This window comes from Drosophila pseudoobscura, chromosome X (assembly GCF_009870125.1).
Source record: "Drosophila pseudoobscura strain MV-25-SWS-2005 chromosome X, UCI_Dpse_MV25, whole genome shotgun sequence".
NCBI classification, from domain to species: Eukaryota; Metazoa; Arthropoda; class Insecta; order Diptera; family Drosophilidae; genus Drosophila; species Drosophila pseudoobscura.
In genome coordinates this window covers 67135972-67160642 of record NC_046683.1, presented here as the reverse complement: position 1 = coordinate 67160642, position 24671 = coordinate 67135972, and the positions used below count along the sequence as shown (strand labels likewise).

General features: G+C 46.8%; 1 protein-coding gene across 5 annotated transcripts in view; it reads right to left on the bottom strand.

Moving 5' to 3' along the window:
- Dscam4 (Down syndrome cell adhesion molecule 4) overlaps positions 1–24646 on the bottom strand; it is a 43267-nt gene extending 18621 nt beyond the window's left edge. For all 5 annotated transcript variants that reach the window (XM_033382113.1, XM_033382114.1, XM_033382115.1 and 2 more), the window contains exons 1-8: positions 24547–24646; positions 16250–16622; positions 10401–10537; positions 10045–10166; positions 9847–9905; positions 4612–4688; positions 4109–4298; positions 1285–1450 (exon numbers count right to left, since the gene is read on the bottom strand). In XM_033382113.1, the coding sequence (XP_033238004.1) occupies positions 1285–1450; positions 4109–4298; positions 4612–4688; positions 9847–9905; positions 10045–10166; positions 10401–10537; positions 16250–16301 (803 nt within the window). In that variant the 5' untranslated portion in view covers positions 16302–16622; positions 24547–24646. The remainder of the gene's footprint in view (positions 1–1284; positions 1451–4108; positions 4299–4611; positions 4689–9846; positions 9906–10044; positions 10167–10400; positions 10538–16249; positions 16623–24546) is intronic.
- Between the last annotated feature and the right edge of the window lie 25 nt (positions 24647–24671).

Below are 24671 nucleotides of genomic sequence, written 5' to 3'. Positions count from 1 at the left end.
CCTGGCTCCTGCTACAGCTCCTTTCTTCCTTTCTTTGGAGTACTAAAAAACTTGAGCGACATTTCAGAAAGCAATTTGCCATTTTCGGCCATAAACGTTTCACAGCATTTGATTGATTTGTCTATGACTGTGACATGGCGCGGGGAGGCGGAGGCTCATTCCATCCCATCTCAAACGAAAGCCAAGTCAAGACTAACGCCTCTCTGAGTGCCTCAATAAACAACACATATGCGGGGCAGAGTCAAGTGGCATCTGTTCACCTTGCCCCTCCAGACAGCGGGGGGGTTGGGCGGTATTAATTCCAGCGGCCCGAGTGCAGTACTTGGGCTCAGAAGAGTTTGAAGTTATGGTTCAAAGTTTGTCAAGGTAGATCGAGTTTGAGGAATTCCTTGGTAAACTCGTTGGCAATCTCTTCGCCTTGGCTGATCCTTCATCCTGCGCCTCAGCCAAGATCTACCTCCCGGTGACCGTATCCCATGGGAATCGCATAGAGAGGCCCGAAGGACCTCCAATTGCCACTCTCTATGCGGAGGCCAATGGGGCATTTACCCTGCCGCCGTGCGCCCCACATTTTTCGACAATTTGGCTGACATTTTTATTATGATTCTATTTTTTTGCATTTATTTTTTCGTTTCTCGTTTTAGTTGGCTTCCGCTTGTTGTGTGCGCCAATCCCTTGCAAAAGGTATTTTGATTACGACGAAATCCTTGCCCCATCTTAGACCTTTTAAAGATATATGTATTCTTGAAAAGCATTAAGCATTTTTGAATATAGTCCCGGTAAAATACTGCATACTGGCGTCTTAATACAATATTTACATCCATCACAATCATAGAATCAAAGCTCATATATTCCAGCGTCTCCACACGACCTCTCAATCTTTAAGGGTATCAAGCGATTCGGCGCTACGGCCCAGATTTACTTCCTCATTTATTGTGGATTTTTTGGGAAAAGCGTTAAATATTTCACATTGTCATAAAGTGCGCGCCAACTGCGGTTCTGGGTTCGGTTTTGAGATGGGGTCTGGATGGAGACCGAGCATGGCCCCGTGACGGGACTCCGACTCGTCCTTCAGCCCCGTACCCCCATGGCCATTCCCATTCCCACTCCCACTCCATCTCCCAGGACCAGTCGCGGCCACAGCTGTGTCCTGTGACATGGCCACGTGTTTCAAGCTGTTGTCGCGATATTTTTGTTGGATTTTTTCGGTGTTGTGTGGTGTGGTGTGGTGTGTGTGTGGTGTGTGTGTTTTGTGTGTTGCATGCTACTGCTACTGCTACTCACCGATATGTTGGCACCGGATGTCCTTGAGCTATGCACGGCAACGTTGTTTGGCCATTAAGGACAACATGCCGCATCGAATGCTTCTCCACGTTGATGCGCGGCTGTACCATGCCCTTGGGCTCCGTTACAATAATGCGGCCAGGATATGTTGAAATTTGTATTTCACCTGTGTGTGCCGCGGAGTGAGGAAGCAGGACAGAGAGAGAGGAAGAGAGAGAGAGAGAGGGAGAAGGTTGAAAAATATGCGAAAACGAGGAGGAACGTTGTGAGCCGCAGCTAAGGCCGCGACTCTACATTTATAGCCCTAAACTAAGTCAGTATCCCCTCCACCAGAGGACACATACATTTCACTACAGAGAATGTGTGTGAGAGAGAGAGAGAGAGAGAGAGAGAGAGATAGAAAATGAGAAATGAGTAAACGCATGGACGCCGCGGCCACAACATTTGCTATCCGATCTGATCCAGATGCGGAATATGCTAGATATAGTCTCTCAGATCTAGGCGCTCATCGGGACGGACAGATGGGCAGATGGACAGACAGGCACGGCCCAATTGACTCCGCTATTGATGCTGATCAAGAATATATGTATATCCCTTATGGGGTCGGAAACGCTTCCTTCCGGGCGTTGCACACATCCACTTTCCCCACAAATCGAATATACCCTGTAGTAATTTTGAGTGTCGGGTATAGAAAGACTCAAGTGATGTAGCCCCCCCTGCCCCAGTGGCATTTACTTAGATTTAAGGCGGGCTCGTGCCACTGAATTTATGGTGCAAATCCTGCGGACCATCGCTTAACCTCAATGTGTTTACTTTTTGCATATATACATATGTACATATGTAGGTATGTAGGTAGGTGTAGGTACAGTATATTTTTAATTAATTGAAAGAAAATGAAAGCAATCAAGTTGATTGCTTGGACAGGGGGAAGCACCTGCCATCACATCACAGGACTTTAATATTTCCTTGTATTTCTTTCCCGAACATCCTTTTTCTGTGGCCTCCAAATCACAGCAAAACTCTGGCCCCGTCCCAGCCATAAGGAAGTCCTGTATATGTTATGCAGAGCGAAAACTAATTCAATTTTCAACTATTCGGATAGCTTCATTATGGCTTCCATTGTTCCACATTCGGGTTTGGGCCTTGGGTTTTGCATTGTGTTTTTGGCTTCGCTTCATTGTTGGCTAAATAAATGGATTTTTGGGTTTAAATTGTAATTATGCGGGAAAGACAGAGAGACGGACAGGGAGAGGGACAGGGAGAGAGCCCTCAGCGCTCTGGTCTGTGCGATAAATGAATTAGTCATGAATACTCCGCCAAACATCATCCTCGATGCCAGTCCATGGCCGTAACGAACCCACGGCTCATGTTACACTTTTAATGAGTGGCACTCGAAGCCCAGTGGCTGCTCCAGTGGTTGCCATGGAGTGGCAGGTGGCATTGTTGTTTGCTGTTGCAGCCGACTACCAACTCCCCCCCAATTAATATGCAGCTCATATTTCCCGCTGCTTTTACGGCCAAAACTGTAGTGCAACTTGCGGTTTTTGTGGCTCAATTCAATTTGATTAATTAGGCAAACAACAGGCGAAAATAGGATGTGCATGTGGATGTGGATGTGGATGTGCATGTGGTGGCGGTGGCGGTGGTGCCGGTGGTGGCGGTGGTGGCGGTGGTGGTGGAGATGGAGATGGTATTGGAGGAAATGGCAACCGCAAATGGCAGCCACCACCTGAAAATGTAGCAGGAAAATGTATAAATTCAACTTTCAAGATGCATACCGAGAAATGAACTGCAAATAAACGACAAGCAAACAATGCAAACATTTACAGATACAATCTCCCTCGCACATACGGCAAAGATTGAAAGGAATGGAGCGGAACGGAAGAGAAAAGAAAAGAAAAGAAAAGGGAGCGGAAAAAGGTAACGTAAAACTCCGAGCTGGGGGGAATTTCGAACTTTTATCGTATTGATTGATGATGTGAAATATGCGGCACAAAGGCTAATAGAAATTCAGCTTAAGCGCATTTTCACACACAATAAACTTCAAATAAGCCAGCAGACACACATGGAATTTCATATGTGTTGGTACATATGTATGTATCTCCTAAGATCTCTCACGTATTGACTGTAGACATCACAGACATCTTTTATGTGTGCGTTGCTGGAAACAGCAAAAGCATTTTCAAGCAAAAGTCCTCAGGGAAAAGCTCAATGCCCTTTTTCCGACCGGCGATTGAATGTCACGCATCATAAATTATGCACAAAACGACAAATTGACTTTCGGCCAAGAGACAGAGACACAGAGAGACAGAGAGATAGAGGGGATCAAACTATATGTTTTTGAGGCTTAAAGAGGGGGAAAAACTGTTTCATTCTCTGGCTAAAATTGGGGGGAAAACTATACCTTCCTCTGGGGCAAGGAGCGAAGCGAAAACTATCTTTCTCTGGCCAGGCAATTAAATTCTAAGGGAATTTCAATGGGAATTATGCCAACGATAAATGTTCCATCTGTGGCCAACATTATGACCATAAGAAGCTTTCGATTTAATAGGATAGGGGGTGTTGCTGAAATCTCTTTAATTGACCCGGTCAGGTGGTCCACACGCACAACCCCACACGCCTCCCTGGTCAAAATGCTGTTCATTGCTTATTTATTCAACGTAATTATAGCTGGAACCAGCAGTACAGGATCCCTGGACCCTGGACCCTGGATCCTGGACTCTGTTTCTGGCTACAGCGTCCTGACTCTACGTAGTCAGCGGCGTGGCGTATTCATGCATCGCTCAGCCGGACGATTAACCTGCGAAATGCGATTATCACGTACCTGTCAGTCTATTTACAGTGCGGCATGTGTAGGTTTTGTACGCATCATTGGGCCCCGCATTATTTATGTACAGCTCGCCGTTCGATAGCACCGTGTACTTGCCGCCGATGTCCGTGTTCGGATACAGATGCATGCCCGTGTCCTGCACCCAGGCGGTGACCATTACAAATTCCGACATGTAGCTGGGTACCTGGTGGTGGCAATGGCGATGGCAATGGTGGTGTAATAATAAACAGGATATATAGACAGAGCGAATCGATGGGGTAGGAGTAGGAGTAGCAGTTGCAGAAGGAGTCAGCAGAACCCCGCCTCAGGGCGTGGGATAACCAAATTTGATGACAGGACGAGCCCTGGTTGGGCTATCAAAATGAGATTTATCTGCTAAGTGAATTTTCTGGCGCAATCGGAGTGGGAATGCAGATCAAAACACTTTCACTCGGAGCCGCCAGGCTCCAGGCTCCAGACTCCAGGCTGCAGGAGCTCTGGCACTTGCTGACGCTTACCTGACACTTTAGCACCGCCGTATTCCCCGTCATCACGTACTCGTCGTGCACCTGGACCGTGTACTTCTGGTTGACGACTGGAACGAATTAAAAAGCATATTTTTTATGTAAATTGCTCCAGTTTTTATCTTCTATCGTGGGAGGAGGGCAATAGAGGAGGGCAAATGTTTCTGAATTATTGCGCCTAAGCAGCGTTGACACAAGTCAAGGTTCAAGGGCACACACCGGAACTGAACGGGACGGAACGGAACGTAACGGAACAGAGCAAACAAATTATGTTTAGACCCCTGTGCCATTGGCTTTTATTAGCCAAAAGGTTATTTTCGTATTTGGCTTTGGTCTGGAGTTTTTTTGTCTGTGTATTTTCATTTTTAATGTCCATAAAAAGGGCTACGACAGCAGCAAAAATATGTGTGGCACATTAAATTCCGGCTTTTGCCCCCAGCCGCACTCCCTCAGCTGGGTCCAACATTTTGTGACACTTAACAAAAGTGTTGCCGTTTGTCAGGCAGGCAGGCTGGCAGGCTCTCGTACGGGGAAAGGTCCGCGGGGGACGGTCGACAAGGTCGGTAAAAAATTGGATTTGGCAATTTGAGTTAAAGATTTTTTGTTCTGTTGGCCTTTCTCCGCTGTCCAATGCCGAGCGCTCGGCTCCAAATTAAGAATGACAAGGATCCCCTAACAATGGCACAAGCGAGCCAAAGGCAGGCCACAGTGGTTTAAGAATCAATGAAACCAGGGTTTCAGAGGGAAGCTGGGAAACTTTTTACAGTAGAGTGTTTCTTGGGAATAACTTTTAACAGTTAAAGAACTATATAGCTTCGCCTCAGTTTCATAGGTCTCAGATATTTCAATGAACAACGAGGGGGAACTTTGTAAGTAGCTGCTACGGCCGCATCTCTTCATTTATACGAAAAATGTATACAAAATTTGGTTTCTCTAGCTTTTATAGTCTCGTAGAGAATGACGATATCTAGCAGGCTTCCGACTCATTTTCCTTCTCTCTCTCCCACACACTCTTCGTGGTGAAATGTGTGCGCCCTCTGGCGGAGGGGAGCCCTACTGACTGAGTATCGGCTATAAAGGTAGAGTCTCAGCCGTAGCTGCGGCTAACACCGTTCCTCCTCGTTTTTTTCTTTTTCCGGACCAGTGTCCACCTTGGTCCATGATTTTGCAATGCGTTCCGAGCATTCGGAGGCTCACGAACCTGCCGGTTGATGGTTGATGGCTGATGGCATTTGGAAAATTAATTAAGACGGACAAAGGCAATTTTCAACAGTTGTGCGTAGAGTGCGTTCCATTGTTCAAGCACTTCGTTCAAAGGGGGGCTCTAATAGTAAATAGATTAGGGCAAATCTCGCCCCGCAATCCGTCAGGGCCCCAGTCCCCATTTCCCTAGATCCTCGACTACTCCCATTGGAAATCCGAGTACTAAATTTGCATGGCTTGGCCATTTTTTCGGTTTTTGTTCCTGGTTTGTGGCATTTGGTTGGCGTAACTTTAAGATTCTCAAAAATTGGATAAAAGTTTAATTTGAAAAGTTGTTGTTATTGTCCGCATTCGACTCTGTTGCCGTTTTATTTTTTGTTGGTGAAACTTTGTGACAACATTTTATTATAATTCCTCTGGCCAATGCTCCTGCCACTGCCACTGCCACAACTGCTGCGCTGTTCTGCTATTTCCAGTGTAGTTTAGTACAATTTTGTTGTTTTATCTTCATTATTTGTATTGAAGGGAGTCCTGAGTCCTGAGTCCTGAGTCCTGAGTCCTAGCCTAGAGCTGTAGCTCTCGCCCCAAGCCCCATTCCTTCTTACGATACCTTATACCCTTACAGCCTGACAATTATTTCGGAATTTTTTAGAGGGCAATAGCGCTGAGATCTGCTCTTCAGTTTTTAAGCTGTTTAAGCTCCTAAGATCCGTGTACTACATATATCACATTTTACTTTCACGAACAATTGTTAAGCGGCGGTTGCATGGCTCTCATTTATACCGCATTTCGTTTAATAAATGTCGTCCGACTATATTCCATACAAATATCTGAACAATCGACCTTCAAGGGTATCAAATGCTTCGATCCCAAATGGCAGTAATGCTTTTCTTTCTTTTTTTTTTTTTGGTACAAAAGTTTTCTATTTTTAGCAGTGGCAGTGGCAAAGTTTTTTTCGCCTTTCATGTTGCATTTTGCATGAAAATTTCCAAACTGAAGGACAGCCCATGGAGTGTGGTATGGTGAGGCAGGACCAGAACCAGGACCCAAACAATGTTGCGCAGCAGCAGAAAAGGACAAAGAGACAGACTGAGAAGCAGACAGACAGACGGGACAGGAACAGGACAGCTGGGCAGGAAAGTAAGTATGAAAGCTAAGTTTATAGTCGCCGCAGAACAAACTAAGAGAATAGAGACCGAGAACGAGAACGGGGACGGGAACGAGAAAGAGAGAGAGAGATGCGCTGCACTCGGATTTTATGCGGAAATTCATTTCCGTTTTGTTTTTGTGTATGTGAAAGTTGTTCCTCCCATCTCCAAAAAACAAAAAACAAAAAACCAAAAAAACAAACGAGAAAGGGATGTGGATTTATGCTTATGATGTGCCTGCCGGATGGATGCTTCCAGTCTTTCGCTGATTTTAAGCTATTGTGAGGATTTTCGTACTTATTTTTAGAAAGGACTCCGGGTACTATTAAATTATCATCTGATTGAAGTGAAACAGCGGCAGAACAGAACCTGACATTTTCCAGCGTAAGCAAAACTCCTTGAGGTGCATATCCTGTTCTGCAGTCTGTCTGCTCATTGCTCGAGCAGCTCGAGCAGCTCGAGGGGCATCTTCAACAATGTGCATTCAACTAATTAGAAACAAATTACGCAGGTTTCATACACAAGCAGCCAGCGGCTGTGGCTGTGGCAGCCCCATGCAAAACTAAGGAAACTATGGAAACTTTTCTAGCTCAATCACAAAACTTTCCTCGCTCACACACACAAACACACACACGGGGACATAGTGAATCTTCCAAGGATTCAGTGGTATGCACCTTAGGCATAGATGTGTGTGTGTGTGTGTGTGTGCTTTTGTTTGATGAAATGCAAAAGTGCAGGGAAAAGTCAGCGCTGAAAAGTCGTGTTGCTGCGGCAACTTTGTGGCTCCCAGCATCCATTCATCACTGTCAAGAAAAGTTCTCTACTCCTTCCCTCTCCGAAGATGAGTACGAGGATGGGGACGAGGACGAGAATGAGGATGTGTTCCTTTTGGCCTGACAAAACCAAATGCCAGCAATTGCGTTTAAGCTTGAGCTGAATTATATATAGGGGGGGAATTTGTCAAGAGTTTTTGCCTCAAAGTTGCGCTAATTACGGAAGGCAACAAAAGGCAGGTCCTGCGCCACATCAACTTAAGCGCCGGCAATTAAATGTGGCAACGCGATGGCAGGGTCCCACATTAGCAACAAAATTACTGGCCATGGCCCTGGTCCGGGCCCTCTACTGCTAGTCCCAGTCCTAGTCCTAGTCCGTGGCCATCGCAGATCGCAGATTCCCTCCAAGAACTTTTCCCCAAATTAGGCAAAACGTTTTGCGCCAAATCTACGCGCTGTCAAATTGTTCAAGCGGAAAGCTCTCCACGAGACACCCTCCACGCAAAGGAATGTGGAGAAAGAGCGCTAGGCATTTGGGGGGGTGGAGCGGCTGAAACAATTTCTAGCACACATAAAAACGAAGGAAAAACAAAGACTGCAAAGGAGACAGAGAGCCAAAGAGAGTGAGGGCTGAAGGGTGAAGGGTGAACGGTGAAGGATGAAGGGGAGACCGCAAATAAAATAAGCCAGCGGACATGGACATGGCGTATACGTAACGTTGGAGAGTTAGCTGTTGAAAAATGGCTGCCGGACATTTTGCCAGAACTTTTGCATGAAAAACCCTACGCATGTGTGTGTGTCCGCTTGTGGGGCCAGTGTGTGCGTGAGTGAAACTCTCTCTATCTTAGATTTTTTTTGCGGCTGCGACTTTGTGCTATTTGTTTTGCTTTGAGCTGACTTCTCTTTGGTCTCTCTCTCTCTCTCCCTTTGGTTCTGTCTTTATCTGTCAGGATTCCCCTTTTTTTTCGTCCATTCCTGGCCAGTGCTACTCCTTCTCCTGCTCCTGCTCCCTCCCATCCCCCTGTTAATTAAAGGCCATCCCCCAAAACTCAAGTGGGCCCTTTGAGGATTAGCCTTTGGTCTCTGGCGAAAACACCCATTTATATGGCATATCTTTTATGGTCATTGCTAATTGTTGTTGGTTCCATTGCTATCCCTAGAACCATTTCTCTTGCTTTCTTCGCTTGAAATGAAAGCCCAATGAGCCGCAAAATCTATGCGACATGTGATGGCAATCAAAATGATTGCGCCGCCGGGTCTCCCCAGAGTTCAGAGTTCATTAATGCAGTTTAGCAAAAGAATAGGCAAAGTTTTTGTCTGAGCCAGTGGGGCTGAGGCAGCGGGGCTAGAATGGGGGGCAAGAGTAGAGTTGGTTTGGGATGTAAAAAGGAAAGGCTATGGTGATTTGTACCCACGAAAGTACGCGTAAATCTATGAAGAGTTGACCTATATCTTCGGTGAGTTGTGTTTAATGGATGAGGAAAGACCTTAAGACGGACCCTATGGATCCAAAAACGATCTCCACATATCTGGATTTGCGGCTATAACATACGCCACATACCCGCTCCAAAATGCAGTGTATAAGCTCCCCTCATCCAGTCGAAGTCAATTCTCACACACTAAGGCGCCAAATTAGCGTCGAGCACTCCATTTTTTTCCACATTTCCCCGAACATTTTTCGAGGAAGAAAAACTGGAGGGCAGTGCCAGGCAGGCGCCTGGTCGACAGGCATTTGCCAGCAGCAATAGTAATTAAAACTTGCGTTGACTGCTTTTAGGCGTTCCACAGGGAAGGAGAGAGGAGGACGGAAATTGGGCGCAGGACGTGCGACGTGGGGCTGGGGCCGTGCTGGGGCTGGAGCTGGAGCTGCCGCTGCCGGGAGACGGAGGCCAGCGCGAAAAACTTTCCAATTAGGCCAAAGTTTTCCCCAGCAACAACCACAACAAGCGACAGAAGCGATGAAAGCCAGAAAACTCACTTCGTCAGCACAAATCAACTTTCAGTGGCTGTAAATTCACGAATGTTCGTTCGTTCGTGTTGTGTGTGTGTGTGTGTGTGTGTGTGTGTATTTTTTCCTAAATTAATTAAAATTTATTTCGACTTACCGCCGCGTACATGAACCTCCCGACTGAGGACAGTGCCCACGAGATTGCGGAGCTTGCATCTGCAGGCAGGATTCCAGAAAGCAGCAAGCAGAAAGTGGAAATGGATAGAGGATAGAGGATAAAGGATAAAGCATTAAGGATTAAGCACATTTTGCCACAAAATGGTAATCAATACACGAGTAGTCGAGCATTACTTACCTGTAGACAGTGGCATGGACCTCGTGGCGATACTTTTCGGCGGTGAAGGGATAGAACATCATGCTGCCATTCGATAGCTGGAATACCATATCCTGCTGGGGGGGTATGGGTGTCCACTCCACCTGGAAACAAGCAGAGAAAGGAGAGGCATTTGTTTGTTGTGTTTGCTGCTCTTGTTCTGGTTTTTGTTGTTGTTGTCGGCCTGTCAATTAACTTGGAAATGAGCAGCAGGAGAAGGGAAATGTGGCACCACTGCCATGCATAATTAAACAGCAATATTAAGATGGGAAGATGGGACGATGGCAAAATGGAGGGCCAGGTGGGCAGGAGGGCAGGAGGGCAGACGGGGTTCTTACCTCTGGCGGTGGACTGCCATGGCCGGAGCACTCTATGAGGCCTCCCGAATTATTTGAGAACTCGACGCGATGCGGTGGCTCATGGAGAAATATCGGTCCCTGCAGATCCAGTCCATTCACAATTTGGCTCGTCTCAGCTGCACGGAGAAAGCAATGAGGAGGAATGGCGAGAAATGAGAGAGAAATTTCAGTTAATTTTAAATTTTTAATTAAATGTGGTGGTTCTTTTTGTTGGGACAGAGTAGGCGGACGGGGACGGGGATGGGGATGGTGATTGGGATGGGGACTAGGACTGGGACTGGGACGCCGCCGTGCCGCTCGAGCGACCAAAGTTAATTTCAATTTTTGTTAGACCAAAAAGTTTTGCGCCCCGAAAATTAAGTACCAGTCGATGCCAGCGGCTCTCTGGCTTTCACTGGCTTTCTCTACTGGTAGATGGCCTTCTCTCTGGCTTTTGGGCCTGGCCTAAATTTTAATGAGCTATCGTCGTGGACCACAACAAAGGCTCTGGAGACAATTGCTTTTTACCTGCCGGCCATTGTGTGGCTGCCGGCTGCCGGCTGTCGGGCAGCTTCTGACCACAGAAACCCTCCTGTAATTGATTCGCCCGTGTGGCAAGCATTGCATAATTTTTCGGGCATGCTTTAAAATTGCTTTTGATGCGGCTTTTATATTTTATTTATTATTCACAAGGCCCCTGGGGGCGGCTGGAGATGGGAGAAGCTCTGGACTCTGGACAGCTTAAGGCTTTGTCTTCTGTCCGGAATTTCCACTCGGAGCCACAGTGGAGCCTCTAACGACGGCGACGGCATGAATAAGTTACGAAGCAGCAGCGCAGCAGAAGATCTTTGTTACCATTCTCCAAAGAGAGAGGCAAGTCACATGGTCGCATGGTTCTCAGAGTCGTGGTGTCCTGGTGTCCTTATGGCAGCCGAGCCGTCGCAGTGCATGCAACACAAAATTTGTAAGCAATTTTCAGTCCCTGCCCCTGCCGCTGTCCCTGCCCCTGCCCCAGCCGCTGTCCCCAGCCCATGCCTGGACGCCACAGTCGTGTAATAATATGAAAAATTGTTTTGTCAAAAAGGCATTAGGCGAGAGATAACGACAGCCGTGCTGCAAGAGGGATAGTGGCAAGGGGCACGAACCCCAAAGTGTAGCAAACTTTGTGCCACTTTCGTTGCGGAGGCTTCTGCTGTCAACTGCAATGCCCAAAGGATATGCGCCGCAAAAACTGGGGGGAAACGGAAAAGCTGGGGGAAAAAGAAAAGCAAAATGTTTGTGGCAAGTAAAAAGTGTTGGCCGCAAGTTGTAGGATGTGCCACATGACGACGACGGGGGAGCGCATTAAATTTGCAGTTTTAGTTTTTAAGTCACTTAAGATAAAGTTTTTCCACTAGCCACTCCACTCCACTCCACTCCGCTCCACCTTCTTCTTCCAGTGGAAAAGTGGGAAAGTGGGAAAACTTTCCACCGCCAGACACGCTCTAATGAAAATTTAATTATCCATCGAGAGAGATGGGATGGGATGTCTTTTTATTTCTATATAAACTTAATGGCAAATGGCAAACGGCAAATGGGGGGAATGTGTGGAATGCGGCGGAATGTGGTTGAGTCTTGAGTTGATTCGAGATTTGCAGGTAGGATTTCAATTAAAACTTTGTCTTAGGCGCAGAGACAAGTTGCAGCTAATTAGAGGGAGTTCGAGATGAGTTTTCCGCCTCAGCCGGGGAAAACAACTGGGGAGAACTGTCGTCGAAATGTCCCACATTTCAATGGGTCCCCAATGGGTAGGGGTTTGGTTCCTGCTGCCATCTACTGATGCCGTCCACTACTGTTCTATCCACTGCTCCTGCTCTGCTCGATGATGATGCTCTGCCGCACAATGGCTGACTGATAAACTCAATGAGGCTGCCACATCTACCCCATCCCTGAATGCCACATCCCTCGATGCACTCTCCTTGCCATTTGTCAGTGTTGTCAATCAAAAGACAGCACCAGATACAAGGAGAGTTCGGTTCGGTTCGTCTCGGTCCGATCCGGTTCGAGGCTACTGCTGGTGCTGGTGGAGCTGCTGGAAAAGCGGCAGCTTATTAATGTAAGTGCTGCGCACACTTCCCTTCAGCTAAAATCAATTACGCGCAAAAGAAATGTGTGCAAGACACAGAGGGAAATGGCTGGAGAAGGGGCAGGACAAGTGGGAGAGAAAACTAAATGAAAACTAGCAATGCCAACGGCAGGCATTGCATCATTATCACGGATCATTAAAATTTCCCCGTGATGCTCTGAAAAGGAAATGAAGGAAAGCAGCCCGCAGAGGGCTGAAATATAGCGAAAAGTGGAAGAAAAGAACAGTTGACAGACAGAAATGCAAATGAGCAGTGGCAGCCCCGACAAAAGAAACGCGACTCCGCCTTCGAAAAAGGTACACAGAGAAAAATAAAAGTCAAGTGGGGATTGCATCTCATCTCATCTCATCCCATCCATTTCCCATCCCCCCATCCCCATCCCCATCCCCAAAAAGAGAAAAGAACTCCTTTGAGGGAACCCCTTCTTCGGGCCATCATTTGATTTCCCAAGTTTTTCCCAAGTGTATTACCGCCCGCCCTCTCTGCGACCGCCCCCGCCGACGCGTCCTGTTTAATTAAGAAGAAAATCCGTGCTAAATGAAAAACAGAAACAGAAAAGCAGTACACTCCTGACTACTCTGCTCCTGAATTTAATTCACATTACGTTGTCGTTTCGTTCTGCTTTGGCTCTCTTGGCCGGGTCTAAACGAGTAGAAAATTCTTTTTGAAAAATGTTTGTAAACAATAATGAAGTTCTGCTGCTCTGCCGCTCTGCCGCTCTGCAGCTAAATCAGGAAAAACTTTTCCCTGCAAACACAATTTAAAGGCAATTTCCAGAAAGAGAAAAGCGTTTTCAAGAACAACAACAACAACAACAACAACAACAACAACAACAACAAAGGCAGCATTAAAGCTGATTTGCATATGCCGTGAGAGACAGTTTTCGCTCTGAAAAGCAAGGGCCTGACAAATAGACACGTCTCTCCCCATGGTCCTAGGACGTGGGACACGGGTACATTTGATTGAGTCAGCCGAAAAGAAGGCAACGTTTAGTATTAAGAGCGGCGCCGCTTTTAGAGCACCCCCACTGCATACTTTTCGGCTGACCCAGGACTTCTGGGGTTCAGAAGAACACGAAGAGGGGGAATCTCGGGACGTCTAGGGGCTTCCAGGGCGGAACCAGCGTAGAAAGAGTCCTACCTCTCTGGTTCAGGGGGCGCCTCAAGTGCACGCATTTTTCTGCTTAAAAGCCCCGACTAATGCGCTGTCGAAGGCTGAAACGGCAACGGGAACGGCAACGGCAACGGCAACGATGGCGGATTCTTCATCTGTCTGTGTGCGCAACAAAGCGGAATACACGCCCTGAATGCGTGTATGCGGTGTGAGTGTGTGCAAGAGTCAGTATCTGTGTGCGAGTGTAAAGTGTATTTGCTTAGGTCAGAGTCAGAGGCACATCAGATGGTGGAGCACTGAGCTTCAGCAACTTGACTTTCGTTTGACTAAACAAGCTGGAAAAACAGGAAAATGACTCGAAATTGAGAACTTGAATGTGTTTTCAGAGACTTACACTGCACGAAAATAGGGGCATGCTTCGCTCCGATTGAATGGCAAGAAGCAAAGAATTGTATCTGGATTTTGCATCTCATTTGCAAAGTAGGAAAATAATTAAGCTGCGTTGCTGGTTGGCAACTTCGTTGTGGTGGGGCTTTTGTATTACGTGTTGCCTATGTGACACTTGCCACTTCCTCAACAACATCTCTCTCTCTCTCTCTCTCTCTGTCCTTAGAGCTCTTTTTGTGCAGCTCAAAAAGCCAAAGTTATCAGCAAAAGATCAACGACAGCCTTCCTTGTCCATGCCCATGTCCTCGTTGAGGTTCAGGTCCTGGCAGCTGCAGGCGCTTTGTTTCTTTCCCATTGCCAGGCGACCAGGCGGACAGGCCGACGGAGGCGGAGAGACGGACGGGCGGACAGGCGGACTGCCATTGCTGATGATTCTGCTGCTGATTCGACTACTGGTGCTGGTTGCTCCTCCATCTCCATCTCCGTCTCCTTCTGCTGACTGTGACACTAAAGGACCTTCCTTCTTTCATTCTGCCTACTGCTTGTTGATGTTGCTGTTTCAGCTGCTGTTGCTGCTGATGATGAAGCTGATTATGCTCTGCATGCTTTGGACTTAAGCTCCTGGTTGCTGGCTCCTTCTGCAGTGCCTTGGACAATGCTGCCAGGTCCTTGCACAAAGCCCAAACAGGCCCCAGACCCTCTGCTGCTGCAGCCCTGTTTTTGTTTCATAAAATAGCAGTCGGCAGAGCCAGAAGCTGCATAATCTTGGCCGCCTGCTGCTGCGATATGCAATGTGACGAACTGCCAGGACTCCTGCCCCCCGCAAACGCTTCCTTGCCCCACGTCCACGCCCATTCCTTTCATGCGCTGCCATAACGTGACATTCGAGGTCATTCACATTTCGAGGGCGTGCTGTTGAACTTGGTGTGAAGCGGGGAGGCGGCCCGGGAGCCAACACAGGAGCGGACTCTAGCCTCTGAAGGAAATCGACACGATTCTTAGAAGATCTTTGACAGGTGAGAGGCTCTCTTCCCTTTCAGAAGCGGAGTATGCCAAGGAAGAGGCTCTTAGGGGAAAACTAAAGGGTTCGGGAAAGCTATTAATGGCGCAGAATCTTGGGAAAACCCAATTGATTCAGCGTTGAGCTTTGAGAGGCTTTCCATCGAGCAGTCCCCTCCTGAGGCACCAATCGAATACAACTCCTGAAGTAGCAATATCTAAGATCTAAGTTTTCTTCTGGGAAGAAACTCTCTTAGACCCATTCCGCTCCTGGCTTTTTGCTTGGCTCGCCTGCGCTTTGCCAAGATATTTCTTTCATCCCCGGCTACTTGTGCATTTGTTTAGCTGGTTTTGCGGGCGAGTCCCGTCCCGGGTCTGGCTTTCGGTTGCTAAATGCCGTGACACATTAGACAATGAGGATCTCTAATTATGGCTCGAAAACTGCAATTAACATTTGATCCTTATGCTGCTCCCAGTGCCTGGTGCTGGTGCTGGTCCGTGGTGCTGGTCTCTTCTCCTCCTGCCCTGCCTGCACTGCCTGCACACCTCTCCTCTGGCGAGTGCGTGTGTGTCCTTTGGAGCAACCTCTTTTGTGTGTGCTCCAAAGTGTCGGTCCACGCCAGTGGCAGAAGTTTCACAAATGCTCCTGGTACGGTGCTCGTCCTCCTTCTCCTTCTCCTTCTCCTTCTCCATGTCGCTGTCATCTCGGCATGGAAAACTTTTGCTGTTGACTTCGTTTCTTTGAGACCGCAAGCGGCGGCGGGGCATTAACAGCACAAACACCATGCAAAAACAAAAGTGAAACGTGTGCTTTTCAATAATTTATAGCACAAACTCCATGGGAGATCCCCAAACCCATCACCACCCCATCACCACCCCATGTCGCTCCTTTGTCTCCCTTCAGAAGTTCGCAACATTGGAGGCGCGTCCCTCATTAGCAGCGGCAAAATCAGTGTTAATTGAATGCTTTTCGCTTTTCAATACCAACCCAACCCCATGCCGCCAACAAAACATGCCACATGCGTTCCCTTAGCTCACTTATGTTGCAAATTTAATTGCATATCTTTTAGGGCCCCCCCCCACACCAGCACCGCCGTTTGTACACACAAAAATCCCATCTAATTGAAATCATTGCAGCGCCTATTGATTATGGGATTAGAAAGGGGGTGGGGGAGGTTTTATTTTTCGGGGGAAGGGAGGAGGTATCTGCGGGCTAATACTCACCTCGTATGACATACAGGATCAGGACGGCCTTAAAAAGGCTATGTAAATCCATTTTTTATGAGCACTAATGCTTTCCATTACATTTTTTATATCTGGGATTTTAAATGCCGAATTCCGCTTTGATTTGTTTGTTATTCTTCCTTTTGTTGCTTGCTCACTCGCACGCACCTCGCACTGCCTCCCGCTGCCCCGCTCTCTCACCGCCCTTGTGGAAAACTGTGGGTGCTGCCGTGATTGAAGCTGGAAAATGTGAATGGTCTCTCGCTATTTATTTTCCGTATTACGTGCCCGCGAAAATTTGAATTTTGAATGCGATGCGAGTGGGTGTGCGTGTGGAAGAGTGCGATTTATGCCGCCGTAGGTTTTAATGTTCCTGGAAAACAAACGGAAAATCCCGGATTATTTTTAGGGGAAAGCGAAAGAGGAAAAGCTACAGAAAAGAACTGTGAACTTTTGTCGATTTTTCGTGGGAGTTTTTAGCGCTCTCTCGCATTTCTAAAAGATCTATGAAAACTCTGGCACGAGACTCTAAAACTGCAGAACTGCGGAAAAGAATTCCCTGACCTATGAACCCCTCTTTAAGCCATGGCTAAGTTCAGGGAGTTTTTCCTTGTTAAAGCGTTGTTGGCACAGCTTCTTTTTCCTTTTGATTTCACTTGACGATTCCCATGTCAGCGGGGATATTAATCATGTCAAGTCAGTGCCACAAAGCGTGTACCCTACACCCTACACCCTACACCCTACCACTGGGAGGCGGAGATTTGTGGCAGCTCTGAGCGAAAGTACACAGACAAAAATCAGGGAAACGCCATTGTTCTCAAAATGTTTAAGCAAAAAAAAAAAAAAAAAGGGAAATTTCCAGGATATTTAGCAGGAAAATCTACATATAATTTTCACTCAAAAGATCTTACACTTTTCATTTTCTTAGTGTACGAATCTCTTCCTCTTTTGAAGTCCCTATAGTTCTGCCATTTTCTTCCTGGTTTCGGGCTTTTGCCGCCCCTTTGAGCGCATTTTTATGCTGCCGGAGAAAAATTATGCATCAGCGCGAAATTGGAGCGCCATAAGTTTGCCAACTGAAGTGCTGACATCCTCATATGTGAAGTGAAGTTAGGGCCTGAGCCAGAGCCAGAGCCTGAGCTGCCGCCTGAACCACAGAAAATAATCAGAGTATTTGCTAGAGAGGAGTAGTGTTCATACTCGTACTCGTACTCGTACTCGTATCTTATGGATGCAAAATATGACAAAAATATGCTAAAACACGTGTGCAAGTACGCAACCTCCCATTCCCACTCCCATTCCCATTCCCATTCCCATTCCCGTTCCCCACTTTGGGCAGCCGAGCAGACGGCTGGCTAGTCCCCAAGGTAAGCTTCTGGACATTGTAAAAAACGAATAAGACCAACACGAAAAAACAAAAATGCGGCATGAAACTTGAAACTATGCAAAAGGGACACAGGAACTCGATACGAAAAAATAAAGATAAAACGACAAAAAAAGAAGCGTATAAAACTGTCAATAACGATAAAGTAGAGAGTCGGAAAGGGAATGAAAGGGAATGGAATGGAAGCCAGGGATTGGAAGCAGGGATAGCAGGGATAGCAGGGACTGGTAACAAAATGCCGCTTAAGCAACATGGAAATTATGCCCAGTGCGAATATCATCAGCAAGCTGGATGGAAACGGGCAACAGGACGGGGAGAAAAATGCTTCGTTTATTTTCTTCGTTACTTGTTGTATTTTCTTCGAGAGAAAGGCAGGCTCTCCCTCCGCCTCCGTCTCTTGTTCGGGCTCTGCCTCTGCGGACGGACTATGGGTTCTACTCCAAGTCCCGGTTTTTTTTCTCGGTGTCCCCGTAAAAAATCATGACTTGGCAATTATGCGGCAAATGTGCGCAATGGGAAACACTGGCAGCAAACAAAAGAGAGAAAGGAAACAGAGACGCACACACACACACACACACACACACACACAAGGCCAGAGCGAGAGATGGGGAAGTGGGGGGAAGACACAGTGTGGGAGACGAGGAGGAGACAGACAGGGAGGGCGACAGAGAAAGGAAGATCAGGAGTAGAAGTAAAAGTAGTAGAAGAAACAAAAGGGAGAACATGCATAAATATTACGCATACGCCGCATTGCACTGCCAACGTTTGCTAAATTGCTGGCAATTAGTTTAAAGTGCGACAGGCAACAGGCAACAGAAAAATGTATCAAAATTGCAAGCCCAAGCAGATTTCCCTCTATACACAGCCCCGAGCTCAGCCCCAAGCGAACTGAGTTCCCCGAGAGGAATTCCACTGAATTCCACGCCCTGTGAAAACTCCAAGGAAGAGTATTATCATATCAAACATTCTAAAATCAATCAGTAGAATTTTCGTTAAAAAAAACCTCCACGAACTTAATGTTTCAATGATGTCTAATGCTGGGCTAAGCTCTCGTTGGAAATCAATCATAAAAGGTCTGATGATCAAAGGGAAAACTCTGTGTGAGCTCTGTCTTTGTAAGCGACTTCTTCACCTATTTCCCTTCTATTTCCTTAGTAGAATCGAATCTTGAGTCTTTGCCAAAGGCTTACACACTTGAAGTCAGCTTCGATTTATTTGTATTACACTTAACGCTGTGTCTGCCTGGTGTCCCTAGGCTTCCCGGCCCCTGTCTGTGACAATTTGTGTCATGGAAAATGCATTAAAGCCTGCCCAAGAAACCGTCTCTCCCTCGCCCCATCTTCAGACACACATGTGGCCAAAAGGGAGAACAGAAACGAAGGCCGAGACAAGTGCAATTTATAGACTTCAACGCTTGGCCAGGCCAGGTCTATGGCTGTGTCCGTGTCCATGTCCGTGTCTGCACGTGGGTCTATCTCCTCAAGCAGCACCAGCACCAGCAGCAGCAGCCGCCGCCGCCGTATGGCAACAGCAGCCATCGTGTCTGCCAAATACGTGATTTATTTTAATAGATAATCATTATGCCATCGATTTCTATCATGTCTGGGGCATCTGTTTCGCTTGTTGCATGCTACTCGAACTCCCATCCCGTCCCATTCCGTCCCATCCCCACTGTCTCTTCTGCTGGCTTGTACGTGCGTCAATAAATCAAAATCAAATGGCTTTTAGCTTATTGTTTTCGCGTGGGTAAATAGAAAAACATGTGTGCGACAAATGGCAGAGGTTAATGCCCATAAAAGTAGGCTACAAATTGGATCTAACGCTTACGTGAAGGAAGAGAGAGAGAGAGAGAGGAATTGGGAATGGGAATGGGTATCCCCTTAACATCGCAGGCAGAGAGATTAAGATCCATGGCTTTAAGCGGGGAGCTGCTGCTGCTGCTGCTGCTGCTGCGGTCATAGTTCACGGTTCATTCACATGGCGTAGCCGTATTTAAATTGTGCCATTATGCACTCGAGAGCCGGAGAGACCCCGCGCACACACACACACACACACACACAGAGAGAGAGGAGGCCCTTTCGCTAATGACTTTTTACAGCATCTCTGGGCACGGTGGCTGCTACTGCCTCCGCCTCTGCTCCTGCCACAAAAAATCAATAGAATGCAAAGGACCAGAACCACGGACTGCATGGGAATCCCGGCTGGCAAAACAAAAGGGCCGGGAACCCAGAGACAGGGGGAGGCAGAGGACAGAGGACAGAGGACAGTGGACTGTGGACTGTGAAGAGTGGTTTTGGCCAAAAGGTTGTCGTCTGATGCATTGTAACACTGGCCGACCGGCTGGCCGCAAACAAACAGCGGCATGCAGACACACAAAAAAAAAACAAAAAAGAACACAAATAAAAATAGAAACGAATGTAAAAAATAGTAGAACAAAAATAGAGAAAATCAATAAACTGAAAGCATGAAGCAACAAACAAACAAACAAACAAACAAAAGAAAGGAGCACAGACGAGAGAGTGTGCAGAAAGAGTGGAGAACGAAGAAGCCAGTGGGGAAAATGCATAACAAACTGTGAAATGAAAAGCCAGAGCTACAAAATTGTGCAAGAAATTATATGCATGTATATACATATATAAGGAACAAAAAAAAAAAGCAGAGGGGAACAACAGTGGGAGAGAGGGGTAGCCGGGGTAGTGCCCCTGCCCCTGCCCCTGCCTCTGCCTCTGCCTCTGCCTGAGCCTGCTTGCCTGCCCTCTTGCCTCTGAAGTGCACATAAAAATCATTTAAAAACAGCAGCCAAGCAGACACGGAGCAGAGCAGAGCAGAGCAGGAGAAAACCAGAGGAGGAGCACTTTCCAGCTGGGGCTCCCAAGGTAAGTCCACGTCGCTCTGATTCACTGCAAAAAAATTGAGTTCAACAGAGAGAGCCCCCCCTCCCCCTCCCGCTCCCTCTCCCTCTATCTGTAGGGAGGGAGTACGCGGGGATGTACACAAAATGGGTCTAAAGTCATAAACTTTTCCCCCATTGCAGCTGATGCCAACACGTTTTGGCTGCTTTTGCTGTTGCCTCTGTTGTTGGTTGCTCAGTGATTTTTCCTGGGCCTGTTACTATGCCACGCTTTACTGGTCTTTTGTTTCCTTCGTTTCGTCTATGACTAACGAGGGAAATATTGAGTTAAGTAAAATAGTATATACCAGTAATAGTGCACGAGAGAACGTGTGTTCTTGTGCACGGGAAACAATGGAAAATTGTGTGGAAAACATACTAAAAGTTATTTTCGAAAATAGCCGGAGAGCTAGCCAAAAATCAGGGAAAGAGATTTAAGGGGAGCCTACCGAAATACTTTAGAAAACAATGGCAAAGATATCCTGAGCATTGCACTGATAGAATGGGGGAAGGAAGGATTTCAGGGAATATTTACATATATGTATGTGCCATACATAAGAATCTCGTTATATTTTAATTTAATTTGTATGGGAAAAGCGTACTTATATTTTCTACGAGTAAGAAATAACAGTTTCCCTGCCATTGCATCCCTCTACCATTTTCGAAATATTTTAAATGCATTTCCCACGCGAATTCAGGGTATCTTCCAGCTACCAATAAATTCGCAGCTACTGATTGGGGAGCCTATGCTCGCGTAACATGCTCGCGTGTCTTGCCATAAATCCAACAAGATTGTTAACCCACCAGGACCCTGCCCCAGCGGCAGCACATCAATCATAAATAGCAGTCGACGACCCGCAGCAATAATTTTAAATGTCAAGTCAGTCGAGGGATTGGGATTGGGAGTGGGAGTGGGATTGGGAGTGGGATTCGGATTGGGAGCTGGGAATCGAGGCGCGCTTAAAGTGTCACACGCCAATCGAAAGCATAAGCGAACCTAAAGAAAACATAAAGCAGAATGGGAGCCTGGGAGCCTGGCAGGAGATCGTGAGCTCGGCTCTCGTGTCATTTAAGTATAAATAAAGTATAAGCCCTCCCCCTCAGTCCGCAAACAAAATATAATTTCTTAGCTTTGACAAACATTTTTGCTTGCATATTTTCGAGACGCCTCCGTTGCTCCGCCGTTGTTAGAGTATATGTGTGATTTCTTAATTTGATACAGGAAAAACTTTAACATCCATCCCCGCCCTCCACCTCCACCACCACCACCACTCCACCCCGATCCCCACCCTCATTCCCTTTCTTTTCTCTCTCTAGGTTAAAGTGGCAGGGAAACTTTCCTTTGGCTTTGGCTTTTTCCTTTCCTTTTGCCTGCCTGTTTTGTGGGGGAAAACATTTTGTACGTGACTTTTGTGTAAAATGATGGATCAGTGTGGCTGATGGGCGGGGGTGTGGGCGAGAAAAGTGAAACTTGTTCCTCCTTTCGTTCTCCCTTCCTTCTAATTAATGTCAGTGGCAGCAACAGAAGTAGCAGCAGCAGCAGCAGCAGCAGCCTTTGGAAGGTTCATATTTGGGCTCTATTTGGGCGCTAGATTGCGCATACGCAGCGTAAAACAATTCAAAAATATTGCGTATACGCACTGCGGGCAGCTGTTGCAGCAGCAGCACAAATTGTAGTAGGCCTCCCTCAACCGAAAGATAGTTGGCGAGAGCGAGACAGAGAGAGAGAGAGAGAGAAATAGAGGGAAAACTGGTACGGCCAGAGAGTGAGAGAGAGCGTAACGATGACCGAAAATTTAAATAAAGCAAAACTCCGTTTGCCGGCACACGCCAGAAACTACTATTACTACAACTACTACGCACACACGAGGAGGGGGGCGACGATATATGTATGTATGTATGTACATATGGAGGAGTACATATGTATCTGTGCCTGCATACGTGTGTGCGTGTGTGTGCTGGTCACTTCCGCTGTAAAACGCACGAAATACAAGGGGTTTTTACTACACATCAGCAACAGACATCAGCCTCATGCGACACATGCCTCGTATTCCCGTGTGTTTGTGTGTCTTTGTGTGTGTCGGTCTGCGGCAATCAATAAATTTTGTGTGTGCAGCAGCCACAACAGCAACAAAGAGCAACAAAAATTTCTGATGTTGCCGGTGCTGCCGCTGCTGCTGCAGCTGCACTATAAGCCATATATGTACGTATAGACGTATAGTAGTGGCATGAGTAGTCGTGTGTATCTGCATGTGTGCCACGAGTATATTGCCGGCACAGACCAGACAGATTTATAGTTTGTCACGGCGGCAGCATCGTTGGCCAAAAATAGTTGCAGCTTCTCTCTCACGAGAAATGAAGTTCCGTTCATAAAATCAATAGGCCTCTCTCTCTCTGCTTCTGCTGCAGCATTAGCCGGCCGGTCTTCACAAATGTACACACATTTACGAGTACACGGACTTCTCCTCCTCTTGACTGCTAATTGCCTGCATAAAGAAGACACAAAAGAAATGTATAAATAAATGCCATTTGCCCCCTGAACAATACATGGGGAAAATGTCAAACAATTAAGCGGCAATTAGCAGCAAAGGTTGAGAGAGTGCCGCCAGGAGGCAGGATGTCGTCGTCGTCGTCGTCGTCCTGCCCGTGCTACGTGAATGCGTTGCTAAATGTGTCTTTAGCCTCAGCTTCTGCTAAAAAGGGGTTGGCCATGCCCCGAATCGGGGTTGGGCATGAAAGCTAAGAGGCACTTAAGAAAACGGAGCTTGCCATGAAGCGGGATATGCATATGCCTTATTGATGAGGCATGCCTCCGAGCCGACGGGGAAGGCAAGGCCATATGGCACTTCTTTGGGCAGAGGGAAAGGGCTTAACTCGAAGAGAGTCATTCTCATTGAGAAATATCTTTAACCGTTGCATGGAATTCTGAAGAACTTAACAGTGTTTCGAATACACATATGTACATATTTAGGTAGTTTTCAGAATGCCATAGAAATATGGAGAACATAGACAATGTGAGGAGTTTAGCAAGACTTTCTTTAAATTCAAAAAAAACACCTGCATGGCTCCTGCACATACATAATCCCCAAGCTTCTGTCATCGAAACTAGTTTCGAACCGGGAAACACTCCCAAAAATAGACAAACAAAGATGTCCTGTCTTCACAGCAAACAAAACACTTCACTTTTTATAAGTATCTCAAGACCTCATCAACTCAAAAACAAATTTGCATGCAATTTTCTCTCCGGGAAAAAGCAAGCACTCGGGCACTTTTCCATTTTATGTGTAAAAAAAAAGGCGAAAAAAAACCTTAAAACTAAGTTGTTTCATGATTTTAGCACGTTGTTGCAATTCAATTTATTTTCAATTTGCGCGCATGCAACACGGAGCGGAGTCTCGTCCCTCCAAGGGAAGAGTACTGGTGGCACGAGGCACGAGGCACGAGGAAACCTTTCATTAGACACACAACATTATCAGTGCAAAAAACAGAAAACAAAAAACAAAAAAAAAACGCTGTTGCAAACTTGGCGGATTTTCACGTTCTTGACGGAGCCGGCACACTCGCACGCACACACACACACACGCACGCACACACGCCACAAGCAACACACATAAATATCCGTGGATATACTATTGTATATATTGTATATGTGCATATACATATGTACATATATAGCAGATATACTACACCATATATGTATGCATATGTTTAGTACTGTTATTTACACGGCACGCACGTTCTTGCCGCTTCTTCTCTTGTTGCTGTTGCACTTTCGCCGCCTTTGCATGCTCTTTCGTACACACAGCGCGAACTGCAGCCCAAAAGACAGAAACAACAAAACTGCGACGGCGCGCTCTCTTTGCCACTGGTATTGATAACGGTTCTTTCGGTCTTTCCATCTCTGTCTCTCCCGCTTAGCACCCACTATCACTCTCTATCTCTCTCTCTCTCTCTCTCTCTCTCTCTGTCTCTGTCTCTTTCGCTCTCTTTCACTCCCTGTTTTTGTCTGTCTGGCACACTTACAGTAGACTTCTCGGAAAAGGAAGAGGAGCCAACAACCGACAACGAGGAACGTCGAACAGCAACTGAATTCTGATTGCGCTGTCCCCAGCATTTGTGCATGTTCGTTCATGTTTCTCTGGCACGTC